The sequence below is a fragment of the Neofelis nebulosa genome, chromosome 13 (assembly GCF_028018385.1).
Source record: "Neofelis nebulosa isolate mNeoNeb1 chromosome 13, mNeoNeb1.pri, whole genome shotgun sequence".
NCBI lineage: Eukaryota > Metazoa > Chordata > Mammalia > Carnivora > Felidae > Neofelis > Neofelis nebulosa.
The window spans coordinates 38,488,000-38,505,901 of record NC_080794.1 but is presented as its reverse complement, the minus strand read 5'-3'; the positions used below and the strand labels follow the sequence as shown (position 1 = coordinate 38,505,901).

General features: G+C 36.9%; 1 protein-coding gene across 7 annotated transcripts in view; it reads left to right on the top strand.

The window, feature by feature from the left end:
- CFAP70 (cilia and flagella associated protein 70) overlaps positions 1-17,902 on the top strand; it is a 105,437-nt gene that overhangs the window by 48,990 nt on the left and 38,545 nt on the right. For all 7 annotated transcript variants that reach the window (XM_058696677.1, XM_058696681.1, XM_058696679.1 and 4 more), the window contains 7 exons: positions 317-487; positions 668-748; positions 2,329-2,420; positions 7,500-7,564; positions 7,881-8,071; positions 9,557-9,688; positions 15,177-15,302. In XM_058696677.1, coding sequence (XP_058552660.1) covers positions 317-487; positions 668-748; positions 2,329-2,420; positions 7,500-7,564; positions 7,881-8,071; positions 9,557-9,688; positions 15,177-15,302 — 858 coding nt within the window. The remainder of the gene's footprint in view (positions 1-316; positions 488-667; positions 749-2,328; positions 2,421-7,499; positions 7,565-7,880; positions 8,072-9,556; positions 9,689-15,176; positions 15,303-17,902) is intronic.

The following is a 17,902-nucleotide window of genomic DNA, read 5'->3' as shown; positions in this document are numbered from 1 at the left end:
GAAATTATGTATCAAAAATTAAAAGTTTTCTAGGAACAAGAGTTAAGAAACACCAAAACCAAGCGATGTTGAACAATCTCATTGTAATAATTTAAATAATAGGATAGATAGCTAATTTTCTCTGAGGGCTTTACCTGTTCAACAAGTATGGCGATTCAGTGAAGTTTTTCTTTCCCCTATTTCCCTCTGATTCTACAATGTTGAAATTATCTAGAAAACTAAATGTTGTTAAAGAATAATGTGAGTTTCTTTCAAATTTGTCTCATTCGCCTGTGATTCACTGCATTTTTTTTTTTTTTTTTTTGTTTCTTTTCAGACCAAATGTTTATTTAGCTTGTTCCGGGATACTGGCCATCATTTGATTCAGAATAATAAAATAGGAGGAATTAATTCTCCATTGTCTAAACTAGTTGTTTCAAAGAACCTGAAAGAAGATAAAGCAGTCAAAGAAAAGGATATAGAAGGAAGGCCTAGGCCTGGGGATATGGTAGGTTGTTGAGAAGGTGATGATTTTGCTAGTTTTGTTACATTTCACAGGCTTGTACTGATTATAGGGTGAATTGCATCAATTTAGTTTGCCTTTTGTTGCAACTTAATGATCATTGTTCCTGCCATTGGGAAGACCATGTAAGAATTCCGTTTTTGAGGCATGTTCATTTTCTTTCAGCAAGCACCTAGTATAAAATCTCAGAGCTCAGATACTCCTTTGGAAGTTGAACCCTCTCTAAGCCACAATCCAGAAGGACAGGTAACTATGCATAAAGAGTTGGAAAATTAAGTTTAAATTCATCAGTTTTTTACTGAGCAAGATAGTATGGTATTGTGAAAAGTTCTCATTATCTCAATTACCATCCCATATTTGCCATGACTAGTTTATAACTTTGGGTAAATTTCTTTGTCTTGTTGAGACTCTCTAAATGAGCAGGTAGTACCAAATTAACCTTAGGTCCTTTCTAACATTAAAAAATTATGTGTTTTTGTAATTCTACTGTATTATATATTAGAAATCATGCAGAGATGCATCATCTGTAGCATTTACTCCTCTGCCCTCAAGACACTCAACAGTCTGGTGGGTGAAACAGATTGGTACATAACTAACCATAACACAGAATTTTGATGAATATTATAATGGAGGTACAAATGAAAGTGCTGTTTGGGCTCACATAATACAGATGAATCGTTCCTAGGATAAAGCAGTCTCAGAAGGCTTCATGGAAGAGCTGGCATTTGAGCTAAGTAGTGAAAGATGAAGAGAATAGTTTGCCGGATGAAGATGAGAGGGTAGGCATTTCAGGGCAAGGGAACAGCCCAAGTCAGGACACAAAGAAGGTAGCAGAATTTAGAGAGTATCAGTTAATTTAGTGTATGGAATACAGATGAAAAGAAAGGAGAATTTCTAGATAGAGGTGAAAAAGGAGAGAGAGGCCGTGTTGAGTTGTAGAAAGACTGAAAGATTTGCTAACAAGTTTGGACTTCATTATGTAGCTGATAAGGAACTCTTGAGCTTCATCTTGGAGACTCCTATTAATGGTTTTTAAGTCATGTAGAAATAAGACCTCCTATGTATTTCAGGGTAGAACTCTTGCAAGGAAGTGAAACCGAGAAAATGAAGTTGGGGTAGGGGCTTCAAATATTGGTTTATAGGTTTTTCTAATTGTACAGGTGAGTGTGTGATGATAGTTTGATTTAGGGAAGAGATTGTAGTAAGGAAAATCAGAAACTTGAAGAGGCAAGATTTGGAATTGGGGAGCTTTAAGGGTGCTGAGGAAGAAAAGCTAAAGATAACGCAGGTTTCAAGCCTCACTTTCGAGAAGGATTACAAAATCGTAAGTCAAAGAGAGATCAATATAAGTAAGGGAAATGATAAATTTTGGACATGCTGTATTTAGGGTGCTGGAAAAAAATTTGGATAGAAATGTCCATCAAACTGCAGTTGGTAGATGGTGATGTGGATTCTGTGAATGGGAATGTCAGAATATTTCTGATTGGAAATACTGGACTTGGAAGATTTGGTGGCAGAAAGAATAGCATTCACTTAAAACAGTTACAAGAAAAGTATTGAACAAGTTAAACAGTGCTTCAGCTGAGGTAGAAGTTTCCAATAATAAAATTGAAAATCCTTTTATGCAAGAGATAACCACTGTAACTATTTTTCTTTCCAGTTTTTTTTCTATATTAAGAATATTTTGACAGTCAAGATCATACTATATACGTATAGTTGTATATGCAATTTTCTTATATTGTATATGTTATCCTATGTTACTAAAATTTGTTCATAAATATCTGTTTTTAATGGAAAGAATAAATGAGAGAAAAATATCTTTACAGCAATATGTAGAAGCAGGCACATACATTGTGATGGAGATTCAGCTGGACAAAGCCTTGGTTCCAAAGCGAATGCCAGAGGAGCTAGCCAGAAGGTGTGTAGCAATGGTTCTTATATTTATATATATATTTTTGCAAAAACATTTTAGATATAAATAAAAGGAATTCATATTGTCTCCGTAAATATAATTTCCCTAGACTAAGCAGCAGACAGTTTTCTGGTTTTTTAGCCCAGATTAAGTTTCTTTTGTTATAGTTGTCTTCTTATTACAAAAGCAGTATATGCTCAGCATAAAAAAAAAAAAAAAAATCAAGGGATACCTGGGTGGTTCAGCTGGTTAAACACCCGATTCTTAATTTTGGCTTAGGTCATGATCTCATGGTTCGTGAGTTCAAGCCCCAAATCAGGCTCTGTGCTGACAGTGTGGAGCCTGCTTGGGATTCTCTCTTCCCCTCTTTCTCTGCCCCTCCCCAACTCTCTCTCAAAAATAAATACATCAACTTAAAAAAAGTCAAGATTTTGAGAAAATTGAGATCAGCAAGCATATAAAAATACTCAGATTTCTACTCACCCAGTGATAACCACTTAAAAAAGCTTTTTAAAATGTTTATTTATTTATTTTGAGAGAGAGAGAGAGAGAGAGAGAGAGAGAGAGAGAGAATCCCAAGCAGGCTCTGCATTGTCAGCTCAAAGCCTGATGCAGGGCTCGATCCCATAAGCCATGAGATCATGACCTGAGCCAAAATCAAGAGTCAGATGCTTAACCAACTGAGCCATCCAGGTGCCCAGTGATAACCACTTTTAAAAAATTGGTATTTATCCTTCTGGAGTTAAAATTCCTAAAATACACACATACACACCCATGTCACATATAAATAAGTGCAATTTTTAAAAAACTTTTTTTATATTGTACCATAGTGCTTTGATTGTGTTTCTAGGAAGTTGTCCATTTCATCTAGGTTGTCCAGTTTGTTGATGTACAACTGTTCATGGTATTCTCTTATAACTCTTTTTACCTGTATAAAAATGGGGAGTACTGTCCCCATATTTATTTCTGATTTTAGTAATTTGAATCTTCATTCTTTTTTCTTAGTGGTTACCTTGGAAATAATAATGACCATCTTTTTTTTTTTTTAAGTTTGTTTATTTATTTGAGAGAAAGAGCAGTGTAGGGGCAGTGAGAGAGGGAGAGAGAGAATCCCAAGCACTAACAGTGCAGAGACCTATGCAGGGCTTGAACTCATGACATCATGACTTGAGGAGAAACCCAGAGTTGGATGCTTAGTTGGCTAAGCCACCTAGGTGCCCCTATAATGACCATCTTAAACCTTTAACAATCTAATTGGAATAATACCAACTAAGCTTCAATACTATTCACCCTGCTCCTCTATATCTCCATCTTTCCCTTTTTATATTATTATTGTCACAGATATTTTTATACATTGTGTGCCTATTAGCAAATATTTCTAATTACAATTTATGCATTTGCCTTCTACAAACAAGTAAAGAGGGGGTTATTTTTATTTAAAAAATTTTTTTACTGTTTGTTTATTTTTGAGAGAGAGAAACAGAGGGTGAGCAGGAGAGGGATACAGAAAGAAGGAGACACAGAATCTGAAGCAGGTTCCAGTCTCCAAGCTGTCAGTACAGAGCCCGATATGGGGCTCGAACCCACGAACCGTGAGATCATGACCTGAACCACCCACGCTCCCCAAACAAGTAAAGAGGAGTTTAAAACCAGAAGTACAATAATACTGGCTTTCATGTTTACCTTTACCAGTGTTCCTTATTTCTTCAGTTACCTTACAGTTACTGACTAGTTGTTCTTTCGTTTCAGCCTGAAGGGCTCCCTGTAGCATTCTTTTTTTTTTTTTTAAGTGTATTTATTTTTAAGAAAGAGAGAGAGGGGGACAGAGGAACTGAAGTGGGCCCCATGCTGATAGCACTGAGCCCGATGCAGGGCTTGAACTCATGCTTTGAGATCATGACCTGAGCCGAAGTCGAATGCTCAACTGACTGAGTCACTGAGGCACCCCTCCCTTTAGCATTTCTTATAAATTAGGTCTTACTAATAGACTCTTAGTTTTTTTAAATATAATTTATTGTCAAATTGGCTTACATACAACACCCTGTGCTCATCCCAACAAGTGCCCTCCTCAATGCCCATCACCCATTTTCCCCTCTCCCCACCCCTCCATCCACCCTCAGTTTGTTCTCTGTATTTAAGATAGACTCTTAGTTTTTGTTTATTTTGTTAATTTCTTCTTCATGCTTGAAGGATGATTTGCTGTATATAGAATTTTTGGCAGGCATTCTTTTTTCTTTCAAAACTTTAAATATGTTACTCTAGTACCTCTGGCCTCCATGGCTTGTGTTATTCTTTTTGACATTATTGAAATTATCTGTTTATCTTTTGTGACAAGTCACTCCTCTCATTGCTTTTTGAGTTTTTCTCTTGTCTCTGGCTTCTGACAATTTGACTACAATTTATCTTAATGTAGATCTCTTCAAGATTATTCTGCTTGGAAGTTGTTATGCTTCTTGGATATATAGATTCATGTCTTTCTCCATATTTTGGGAGTTTGGGGCCATTATTTCTTCATAATTCTTTCTGCCCCTTTCTCTCTCTCTTCTCCTTCTGGGATTCTCATAGGGTATATGTTGGTCACACACATTGTGTATGTTGATGGTGTACCACAGATTTTAGGCTCTCTTTACTTTTTTTTATTTGTTTTTCTTTCTGTTCCTCAGATTGTGTAATTCCAATTATCCTCTCTTCAAATTTGCTCATTCTTTCTTCTGCCTGACCAAATCTGTTGAACCTTCTAGTAAATTTATCCCTTTTGTTATTGTACTTTTCAACTACAGACTTTCTGTTTGGTTCTTTTAAAAATTTCTGTCTCTTTACTGATATTCTATTTTCTTTCTGTTTATACATCATTTTCCTGATTTCTCTTTCCTTGTTTGTGGTTTCCTTTAGCTCTTGAGCATGAGTAAATTGCTTTATTTCACATCTTTTTGTAGCAAGTCTGATGTGTGGACTTCTTCAGGAACAGTTTCTATAGATTTTTTTTTTCCTTTGAAAGAGGCACACTTTAATGTTTTTTGTATATTTTGTGATTTTTTGTTGTTGAAAATTGGACATTTGGATATTATACAAACTTTGGAAATCCGATTTTCCCCTTCCCCAGGGTTTGCTGTTCTTAATTGTTGAAGTTGTAGATTGTGTTTAGCCAGTGTGGGTTGGTTTATTTTGTTTGTTTGTTTTGTCAGCCAATGTTTTGACTGAGATTTCCTTAAATGCCAAGATCTTAAGATAATCAAACAAATAAAAATAAAACAAAAAATATTTGTTTTGTCTGCAAATGATTCCATGCTGGAGCATTCTTTTAACACTTAACAAGGCTGTTTACATTTCTGCCTCAACCTTCACTTCCTGCTTGCACTGGGCCTATAGGTCAGTCAGTGGTGGAAGCTTGGGGTCTTCTCTGGTCTTTTCTGAGCATGTATCCTATCCTAGGATGTGTGCAACTTTCATGTTTAACGTAATGCTGTCAAGGTTCATCCATACTGTAACATGTATCAGTACTTCATTTCTTTGTTATTAAATTAGATTTCACTATATGGATGTACCACATTTTTTCCCATTCTTTAGTCGATGGACTTTTGGACAATTCTTAATACAACATTCGATAATGATTGTGTTAAAATGGAGGTCAACTGATGTAACTCCTCTGCTCAGAAACCACCAGTGACTCCCTGGCACACTCTGAGTAAAAGTCAAAGTCCTTGCAATGGCCTACAACTGCTTACATATTCTGTCTGTACTTTGCTCTCACTTTTTCAGTCCAGCCATACTTGCTTCCTGCTATTCCTCACACATGCCAAGCACATTGTTGCAGCAAAGCCTTTACACTTTCTGTTCTCTTTGCCTGTACTTTTCTTATCCCAGATATCTACACAACTTGCTTCCTCACTTCCCTGAGGTCTTTCCTCAAATATTAGCATCTCAGTAAAGTGTCTTGATGAAATGTGCTTCCCTACTTCACCACCCTAGCTCCCAACGTAGTCTATTTGCCTTCCTGCATTGTTTTTCTTCACAGCACATATCACTAACATATTTATCTTAATTATTGTCTTTCTTTCCCTGCTAGAATTCAAGCTTCATGAGGGCAAGAATTTTTATCTACTTTGTTTTATGCTCTATCCCCAGCATCTAGAAAAATGACTGATGGATAATAGGCAGTCAGTATATATTTTGAATGAGTGAATAGATAACGTTGTCTCTGGAGAGGAAATTGGATGGCTGGAAGACAAGGTTGTCAACAAGGCTAATAACAAGGAGACAATTTAGTATATGTTGTTTCATGCCTCTTAAGTTCTGAATCATGAATGTATTACCTATTAAAATAAATAAAATTAAAATTAGAAATCAAGAGCAGAGATATACAATTACATATGACCTATTAAAGAAAAATTGAATTTGTGAATTTGATTATAAACTTTAAGGCAGTACGATATACTTCAGCAGGAATCTGAAGCTACAAGGAGGAAGAACTAGAACTTAATTTCCTCTAGTTTTTGTAAGGTCTCCTGAAAATGGAAGGTAGAAAGTTTAGCATAAGTAGGTTGACAGTGACAAAATATACTTTCTTACTCACCACAAAGTCTGGTATCATTATTGTAATTGAATGCAGGCATAAATTATGACCAAGAGTACACTTTTTATCCTCGATGGACAGGAAAGAAAAGTTTTCACTTGCCTTGTACCATTTGGATTTCCAAAACTTCATGCTATCAGAGACTCTTCTGAGTGCACCTAAAATCATAACACCCATATCTTTCCAACTCCTGAGTCGAACAGTCTCTTGAGTGCAATAGCAGTTTTAAAAAATGTGTGAGAGTAAAGCCAGGGCTCAAATTAGCCAAAAAAAGTACAACTTAGTTAGTTTCTGAGTAGCTGCTTCCTGGCTTCTTCCCTATCTAGTTCACAGCCATATACTGTTCTATGGTTCATATCTAGGCTTTTATATGAGAGAAATGCACAGTGCTCAAGTGTGATGTGGGAACAGACCTTAGATCTCCCTCGTATAGGCTCTTTGGAGGTATGAATAAGAGAACATAAATCTGCGGATAATTGTTTATTTTTTGTTGGTTTTTTTTCCTGGTACAGGGTCAAGGATATGATTCCGCCAAGGCCGCCTCTTACCCGTCGGACAGGAGGAGCTCAAAAGGCAAGTGCCAAAGCTAAGGTGAAACTATAATAACATGTTGAGTATACCCATTTGAAAATAAGGCATGGACTCTTCAGTACGTTTTCCAGAAGGCGTGAGAAATTTTAGCTGCATATATTTCCCTTCCTGGTTTTGTTTGTGACCAGTGGCAGACAGTGAATAGTGTATAGTGTTTAGTCTTTGGCTGGTCTCTGAGCTGAAAAGGGCAATTTGTACCTAAAGCAGTATTGAATGTAAAACCCAATCCAGTTTCGGACTTCCATTACACATCTTGATCTCTCTGAGGCCTCTTTCCAGACATTTTGTATTTTCCTAGGCAGTGAGTGACTACCACATGCAGATCAAAAATATTTCTAGAGCCATTCTGGATGAGTATCACCGGATGTTTGGAAAACAGGTGGCCAAACTAGGGAGTGATATGGATAGTGAAACTCTAGAGGAACAGAAGTGCCAGCTCAACTATGAACTTAACTGCTCGGGAAAATACTTTGCTTTCAAAGAACAACTCAAGGTAAATATTCATTTAGTTATTCCATGGATTTTTATGAAGCATCTTCCCTACATTCTTAATTATAGTTGTCCAGCTATGCTTCCACATTCTTGCTGGTAATGTGCCTTATGATAGAATGCCACAAACTCTACTTGTGCAAAGCCTTGGAATGGTTCAGTATCCATTCCAAGTGTGAGCTTTTAAGAAACTAAGTCTTTACTTGAGGGGGCCAAGTTTTGAGACAGGTTTCATGTTGCAGGGATGAAACTCTGTACATGTTACTGATTCCATGACTACTCTGTCTCCCATTGCCAACCTTTCCATAGTCCACACAATCACTAAGATTTGAGAAATATTTACTTAATAATAATTTCCCAAATAATAATGGCTAACATTTATTGAGTGTTTGCTTACACCAGACAAATTTTTAAATGCTTCAAATTTTACTAATTTAATCCTCACAACAACCCTATGAGGTAGATATTCCTCATTTTACAGATGGAGAAATGCAATATTAATTGGTTAAGTAATTTCCTTAAGATCACAGAGATAGTAAAGGTTAAAGATGGGGCTTAAATTTAGGCAATCTTGCTCCAGAACTCATATTCTTAACTGCTACACTGGATTGCCTCTCTGAGCACATTTACTGTGTGTCCTGTCCTGTACTAAACAGATAAAAAGAAAGCACATGGAAGTAATAAAGTGAAAAACACTGATGCTGATGGAGGCAAAACACTCTTCTCAGTAGATGGCGTGATTACAACTTAGTTTAATTCCTGGTTCTGCCATTACTAGCTGGATGGTGACTTTATCTCTTTGAGCTTCAATTTCTTTGCCTAACAATAAGGGATAATACTAATATTATCACATGGGTTCATTATGAGAATTAAATAATATAATGCATGGAAACTGCTTAGTACAAAACCTGACAATAACATTAACTTAAGGGGAATAAACGCTGTCATGGCTATAGCAATATGTTATTTGTACAGCATTTTAAGCTTCACCACCTACCTGTTATCTTTCTTTGGCTTCTCAATCATCTTCTGAAGTAAGATAATAATACCAGAAACGCACATCCATATAACAAATGAGGAAAATGAGGTACTAACTGTAATTTTTAAGGTTGTACAGTGGCAGGATTAGAACCAGAATTCCATTCTCTAGACTGTCAAATCAGGCCTTTTTCTCTTGTATCATGTGGCCATGATGAGAGATGTAATACATAAACCTAATGCTGAGGTCTTCTTTAGCTTTATAACTCTCTTCACATGATATGAGTTCTGCATTGACTATATTAGTGATGACGTTAAGAAAAGAAGTCATGCAGAGTATGTCGAAAATCAGAGGAAAATCAGAGAGCTGACACTCTTATCAGTCACCAAGGGAGAAACCAATCATCTTCTGAAGTTCTGATGAGCCTTAGACCAGATGCTCAAGGGAGGCCTGTGTTGTCAGCATGGTACTGGACTCTGTTATCAAATAGGTGATCTATACCTCTTACAGCATGCTGTAGTAAAGATTGTGAGAGAGAAGTATTTGAAGACAACATCATTTGAAAGCCAGGAGGAACTTCAGACATTTATTAGTGAGCTCTATGTGTTCTTGGTGGATCAGATGCATGTGGCCTTAAACCAGGTAGGTGATCAATAACTGAGAGCCCTTCCTTTTCTCTTTAAGGCATCAAAGTCTCTGAACGATTCCCTCCTTCCTTGATTCCTTTCTTCCTTAATTCAGCAAACAGAAATGTGATCGATTAAAACAATAAATAAAATCAGCTAATGTAAATTGTAAAACAAAAATCATCATTTTATTTATTCTGTGAATGTGTGTAATTCTCAGTTTGTTCTCTGATATTGGCAATCAAAACCAAGAAACATTATGAGATTTCAGATATTGGACCTATATGACAATGATGCTTCACACATGCCTTTTCATTGGCCGGGTAGCCTGTTCTTCTCCCATTTGTCTGTTTTTTTTTTTTTTTAAGTTTATCTATTTATTTTGTGGGGAGGATGGGCAGAGAGAGGGAGAGAGAGAATTCCAAGCAGGCTTCACGCTCAGCGGGGAGTCCAACACAGGACTTGATCCCACAACCGTGCAATCATGACCTGAACCAAAATCAAGAGTTGACCGTTTAACTGACTGAGCCACCCAGGTGCCCCCCTCCTCCCATTTATCTGTTTATATCTGTATTTGCACAGCTTGCATATTGCCTTCATTTGCTCATTTTTAAATGTATACAGTTGTGGTTTATTTGAAAACTATGACAAAAACCAAAGTCTTTTTGTCCTATTGGTAGTCGCTAAGCAGGTATGCTTCCTCAAACCCTCTATTCTATTTGTTCTTTCCTTCACTTGATTATCTTCTCTGTCACCATCATTTTTTCTTTCAACTTGTCTAGCCTTTCTGGAAGAGGAGGGTGAGGAATGTCCAGTATCCTAGCTAGCATTAAGAGAACAATCCTGCCTTGGGCACAGATGACTTGGATGAATTGCTTTGAAAATTGAACATTAGGTGGTAATTACTGTTGCCTTATGCCTCCAAGGAATCCCTGTCTAGTAGACGAGAGAGACATAAAATACAAATAAATGTAGCAGAGTGAGGTCAATGCTGTGAAGGGGTGTGTCCATGGTAAAGCAGGTTAGGAGATGCCTAAATAAAAAGTAATCAACTTTGCCCTGAGACCTGTCAGGAAAGGATTCACAGAATAGCTGTGGCTTGAGCTTGAAGGCTAAAAAATTCTCAAAGTGGAGGATTCAGAGTATTTGAGTCATAGGTAACATCACAAAAGCTTGGAAGCTTGGAAGCATATGGGATACACAGAAACTGCATATAGTTCAGGAACGGATGCTAAACTGGTTAAGGAACAGAGAAGCAGGAGGTGAAGCCAGGGATCAGTAAGTTCCTAGTAGGGGAGTTGGGAATATGGATGGAGACCTTGTATGCCACAGAAAGAAGTTTTGCCTTTTCTATTATTAGCATTTTGGAAGCAATAAATTTAATTATTTTACACTGGGGAATAGTATGATCAAATCTACATTTTATGAAAAACACTGATAACAGTGTGTCAGTTGGGTTAGATGCAGTGAAACTGGTGATGTTAACTGGTTATTACATAGTAAGTAGGAAAAGGGGGCAAAGATTAAGTTTAAGGCTCAATGACTGGGTAGCAGGTAGTACCAGGAAGTGGGACAAGAAATACAACACAAGCAGATTTACTGGGAGGTAGGTGATATTGAAATTACTTTTGAATGTTAGCTCTTGTGGGATTTTTCTCAAGAGTGAGATGTGAGCTGGAGATGAGATTTGGGGAGCCATAAGTGCATATAGGCATACCTTGGAGATACTGAAGATTTGATTCTAGACCACCGTAATAAAGCAAATATCAAAATAAAGTGAGTCAAATTAATTTTGTGGTTTCTTAGTGCATATACAAGTTACATTTACACTATACTCTATTACATGTGCAATAATAGCATTATGTCTAGAAAAACAATGTACATACCTTAATTAAAAAATAGTTTAGGGGCGCCTGGGTGGCTCAGTCGGTTGGGCGTCCAACTTCAGCCCAGGTCATGATCTCGCAGTCCATGAGTTCGAGCCCCACGTCGGGCTCTGTGCTGACAGCTCAGGGCCTGGAGCCTGCTTCTGATTTTGTGTCTCCCTCTCTCTGGCCCTCCCCCACTCACACTCTGTCTCACTCTCTCTCAAAAATAAATAAACATTAAAAAAATTAAAAAAAAAGTTTATTGCTGGGTGTTTGGGTGGCTCAATCAGTTGAGTGTCCAACTCTTGATTTCTGCTCAGGTCATGATCCCAGGGTCATGGGATTGAGCCCTGTGTCAGACTCTACACTGAGTGTGGAGCCTGCTTAAGATTCTCTCTCTCCTTCTGGCCCTCTCCCCAGCTCACACACACTCTCTCTCTAAAACAGAAACAAAAACAAAAACAAAACCTAAAAACTTTATTGCTAAAAAATGCTAACCATCATCTGAGCTTTCACTGAGTCCTAGTCACTGATTACAGATCACCGTAACAAATATAATTAACAATAAAAAAGCTTAAAATATTGTGAGAAGTACCAAAATGTGACACAGAGACAAGTAAGCAAATGCTATTGGAAAATGGTACCAACAGACCTGTTTGACACAGAGTTGCCATGAACCTTCAATTTGTAAAAAAAATAAAAATAAAAAAAGCAATATCTTTGAAGCTCAATAAAACAAGATATACTTGTAGATGCTAGTTAAACTATGGTTATAGATGGAGCTGCTGAGGAAAACATAAGTAGAGAGAGAAGCAAGCTGGTGGTAGAACACTATAGAAATACCAACATTTAAGGGATGGATGAATAAAAGAATTAATTAAGGAGATAAGTGAATTGTTAAAAGAGCAAAAGAACCAGAAGACAGTGGTGTCACAAAAGCTAAGGGAAGAGAATTTTAAGAAGAAAAAGTAGTCAACATTGTCAAATATTCCTAGGAGTTATGAAAAACAAAAGCTGGGGAATGGGAAGGGGAAGGGGAAATTGGAACAAGGCGGTCAAAAGATACAAACTTCAAGTTACAAGATAAACAAGCACCAGGGATATGATGTACAGCATGAGGACTATAGCTAACACTGTTGTTTGATATATTTGTAACTTGTTAGGAGAGTAAATCCTAAGAGTTCTTACCACAAGAAATTTTTTTCTTTTTATTGTGTCCATGTGAGATGATAGATGCTAACTAAACTTACTATGGTAATTATTTTACAATATATGTCAGTCATACCATTAAGCTATGTGCCTTAAACTTACACAGTGATGCACAACAGTTATATCTGAATAAAACTGGAGAAAAAGAAAAACAAAATTTGAAAAGTTTTCATTGGATCTGAAAATAAGGAGGTTATTAACTTTTACATAGCAGTATCATTGGACTAATGGAGAGGATTCAAATTATAATGAATTGTGGAGTAAATGAGTGCTTAGGAAACAGATAAATATAAATTCAGGAAGCTGGGGGACGCCTGGGTGGCTCACTTGGGTGAGTGTCCGACTCCTGATTTCAGCTCAGGTCATGATCTCAAGGTTCCTGAGATCAAGCCCCATGTCAGATCTCTCTCTGCTTAAGATTCTCTCTCTCTCTCCTTCTATTTTCTTCCCCTCTCCTGATTGTGCACTCTCTCTCTCTCTCTCTCTCTCTCTCTCTCTCTGAAAATAAATAAATAAACTGGAAAAAGAAGTTGGAAGATAAAAGGAAGAAGTAGGAAAATAGTAGCCAGAAATTATCAAGGTTTTCATTTTAAGCTAGAAATGCCTTTAGCGTGTCCATCGGTTTGGGAGAAGGAGTCAGCAGACTGGGAGAAATTAAAAATAGAAGGAAAGAGAGAATAATTGATGGCAAACCCAGGGTATATACAAATGGGAAAGAATCAAGAAGTTAGATGGAAAGATTAGTCTTGCAACAGAGAAGGATGATGCTTCTTCAGACTGAAAGTAAAGAGATACAGTGGATACAGAAATAAACTATATCAGTATGGTGTTCAAAAGCTGAGGTATCCCTGGCCCGATGATTTCCATTTCCTCTGCGAAGTAATGTGTTTACTGGACAATGAAGGGAGTAAGGGTTGAATGAAAAGCTTGAAGAAAGAAAATTTAGACACTGCATCATAGTATTATGGAATGTGTTACTAAACAAGGACAAATACATAGATTACTGAGTATGAAAGGCCTTTAGCTAAGACTGAATGCCAAAGAATCTGTGGCAGCTCAGATATTTCTGTGTGTATGCAGTCTTCTTCTGGACCAATTAGCAGCTCCTGTAGGACTGTTTTAATTTGGGAATTTTCAGGCCAAGCGCAGGCAAAGGACAAGGTGCCTGGGACCTGAGTTTGCTGGTGAGAGTAGTATGAGTGGATGACCATGAGGTCGGGTATTACACAGTTGGGAAAAGACAGGTATATTAGAAATGAGGGAAATAAAGTCAGAGAGTAGTTTTAAGGGGATTAAGTCACAAAAAGATTGAAGGCTTATAACATAGGTTCTTGGAACAGGATATTAGAGGTAGAGTATTTCTGGTTTAGGCACTGTAGTATGTTGCTGGAGGAATTTGGAGGTCAAGATCATCAAAATCAAAAAGAACAAAGAACAGAGACATAATCTCTAACCAGGAGCTTTCTTTGGCCCATCTCAAATTAAGCTTTACTCTCTACGTCCCTTAGCAACTCTACTTGTTAATGTCACTGATAATTTTTTTACTTCTAAATTCTAAAGAATTGGAGGTCTTCCTTGTCAGTAGCTTCTGATCCTGGAGATTACTTATTATACTATAACTGCTTTCCTGGATGGCATATAGGACATAATATTTTTCTGGGTTTTTCCCTACCTTTCTGACTATTTCTAAAATGTTTCCTTTTGGGGATATATTTATATATCCCACTGAAGGTACAAAGGTAACTTCCAAAGCTTTATCCTTAGTCTCCTATTTTTTTGATGTTTGAAGATTCTAGCTAGTGCTTACCAACCTTTTTCATGTCATGGCACCTAAAAATGATAATATTCATCCCATACACAAGAGAAAATTAAGGAAGCTGTTTGAGGTCAAAGGAGGCTTACTTAAGGATTTTGACCGCCCTAAGTGTTGAGGAGGAGAGTTCTGTTCTAATTAATTTTTACTCACTTCCATGAGCTTAGATTGTTGGTATTCATATACCTGACTTTCTCTTTCATCCTTGATATGTCTCTCTTGGTTCACTCTTACTCTCTTACTATATTGAACTATAAGAAACTCCAATGTCATTTTCAACCTCGTGACTGAGGTCTCCCATCTAGTTTATTCTTATAAGACTCTCTACTTGTAATTGCTTTGTTTTGTCTAACTAACATCCTTTTTTTTTAATTTTTTTTTTTAACGTTTATTTATTTTTGAGACCGAGAGAGACAGAGCATGAACGGGGGAGGGACAGAGAGAGAGGGAGACACAGAATTGGAAGCAGGCTCCAGGCTCTGAGCCATCAGCCCAGAGCCTGACGCGGGGCTCGAACTCACGGACCGTGAGATCGTGACCTGAGCTGAAGCCGGACGCTTAACCGACTGAGCCACCCAGGCGCCCCTGTCTAACTAACATCTTGATGTTGACAGACCATGCCAGATGATGTCCAACACGCTGTTTCAACCATTTATACAAGCAATGAACAGCTTCGACTCTTTGCATTTGAAGCAGAAGTCAATGAGAACTTTGAAATGGCAGCAGTGTATTATGAAGAGGTAATTAAAGGTCTTTCCAGTAGTTGTTATTACTATTATTTGTGTAATATGGGTATAGCAAATAGTAGTTTTTAATTATTTAAAACCCATCAGGAATGATGAGAGGACAGACACATAAATCAATAAAATAGAGTCTATAAATATGTCCACACAAATAAGGCCACTACATTTTTGACATAGATGTAAAAGAAATTCAATGGAGAAATGACAATCTTTTCAAAGAAATGGCTTTAGAATCATTGGTTATCCATATGCATAAAATGAACTTTGACTTAAACCTCAAACATTGTAAAAAATCAACTTAAAATGGACCACACATCTGAATCTAAACCATAAAACGATAAATATTTTAGAAGAAAACAAAGGAGAAGGTCTTCATGATCTGGAGTTAGGTAAAGAGTTCTTGGACATGACACCAAAGCATGATACATAAAAGAAAAATATGATAAATGGAACTTCATCAAAATTAAAAATGTGTGGTCTGTAAAAGACACTATTAAGAGAAAGAAAAGGAGAAAATATCTGCAAGACATATATCTGACAAAGGATTTATTTGTATCCAGAATATTAAGAAATCTTAAAATTCAACAATAGAAAAACAACTAAATAAAAATGGGCAAGAGATTTGAACAGATATTTCACTAAATATGATAAATAAGAACATGAAAAGATATTCAACATAATTAGCTATTGTGGAATGCAAATTAAAACCACAATAAGATGCCACTACAACTTATTAGAGTAACTACAATGAAAATGCTGACAATACGGGGCGCCTGGGTGGCGCAGTCGGTTAAGCGTCCGACTTCAGCCAGGTCACGATCTCGCGGTCCGTGAGTTCGAGCCCCGCGTCAGGCTCTGGGCTGATGGCTCGGAGCCTGGAGCCTGTTTCCGATTCTGTGTCTCCCTCTCTCTCTGCCCCTCCCCCGTTCATGCTCTGTCTCTCTCTGTCCCAAAAATAAATAAAAAACGTTGAAAAAAAAATTTAAAAAAAAAAAAGAAAATGCTGACAATACAAGGTGCTAATGAGGATACAAAGCAACTGGAACCATCATACTTTGTCAGAGGAAATGCACAATGATAACGTCATTCTGGAAAATAGTTTGGCAGTGTCTTATACATTCACCATATGACCTACTCCTGGATATTTACCTTAAAGAAGTAAAATCTTATGTACATGAATGCTTACAGAAACTTTATTCATAATTGCTCAAACAGAAGCAACCCAAATGTTCTTTAAAGTGTGACTAAATAAACTATGGCTTATCCATATAATCTATTCAGCAATAAAAGAAATGTATTACTAATACAACAACTTACATGAATTTCAAAGGCATTATACTGAGTGAAAGAAGACACTGTCAAAAGGTTACATACTGTATGGTGTCATTTATATGATATTCTTTTTTAAAATTGAAGTATAGTTGAATACAATTTTGTATTCAACACTTTCAGGTGTACAATATAGCGATTTGACAATTATATATATTACAAGATGCTTACCACAATAAGCATAGCTACCATTGGTCACCATACAAGTTATTATGACATTATTGCCTACATTCCCTGTGCTGTACTTCTCATTCCCATGACTTAGTGGGAATATAAAAGAGTACAACCTTTTGGAAAACAGTTTGGCATTTCCTCAAAAAGTTAAGCATAGAGTTAACTCTATGCTTAACTTTCCTCAAAAAGTTAAGCATAGAGCACAGACCTGCAGTCTGTATGTCTTAATCCCCTTCACCTATTTCACCCATCCTCCCACTCCTCCTCTGACAACTACCAATTTTCTATATTTATGAATCTGTTTCTGGTTTTTTGTTGCTGTTTGTTTTGCTTTGTTTTTAGATTCTACATATAAATGAAATCATATGGAATTTGTCTTTTTCTGTCTGATTTATTTGTCTTAGCGTAGTGCCTTCTAGGCCCATCCATGTTGTTGCAAATGACAAGATTTCATTCTTTTTTATGGCTGAATAATATTCCATCACACACACACACACACACACACACACACACGCACACACACACACACACACACACCACATTTTCTTTATCCATTCAGCTATTGATAGACACTTAGGTTGCTTCCATATCTTGGGTATTGTAAATAATGTTGCAATAAACATAGGGGTGCATATGTTTTCGAATTAGTGTTTTGGTTTTCTTTGGGTGAATACCCAGAAGTGTAATTACTGGGTTCTATGATATTTTTATTTTTAATCTTCTGAGGAACTCCCTGCTGTTTTCCATAGTGGCTACGCCAATCTACATTCCCATTAACAGTGCACAAGGGTTCCTTTTTCTCTACATCCTTGCCAATACTTGTTATTTTTTGTCTTTTTGACGCTAGCTATTCTATTTTCATTTCCCCGAAGATGAGTGATGTTGAGCATCTTTTCAAGCATCTGCTGGACATCTGTACATCTTCTTTCAAAAGATGTCTATTTAGGTCCTCTGTCCATTTTTAATCATATTATTTGTTTTTTTGGTGTTCAGTTGTGTGGGGGTGGGGGGATGGGCAAAACAGGTGAAGGGGATCAATAGGTACAAACTGCCAGTTATAAAATAGCATGTCTTTAAAGGTCATTCATGTCATA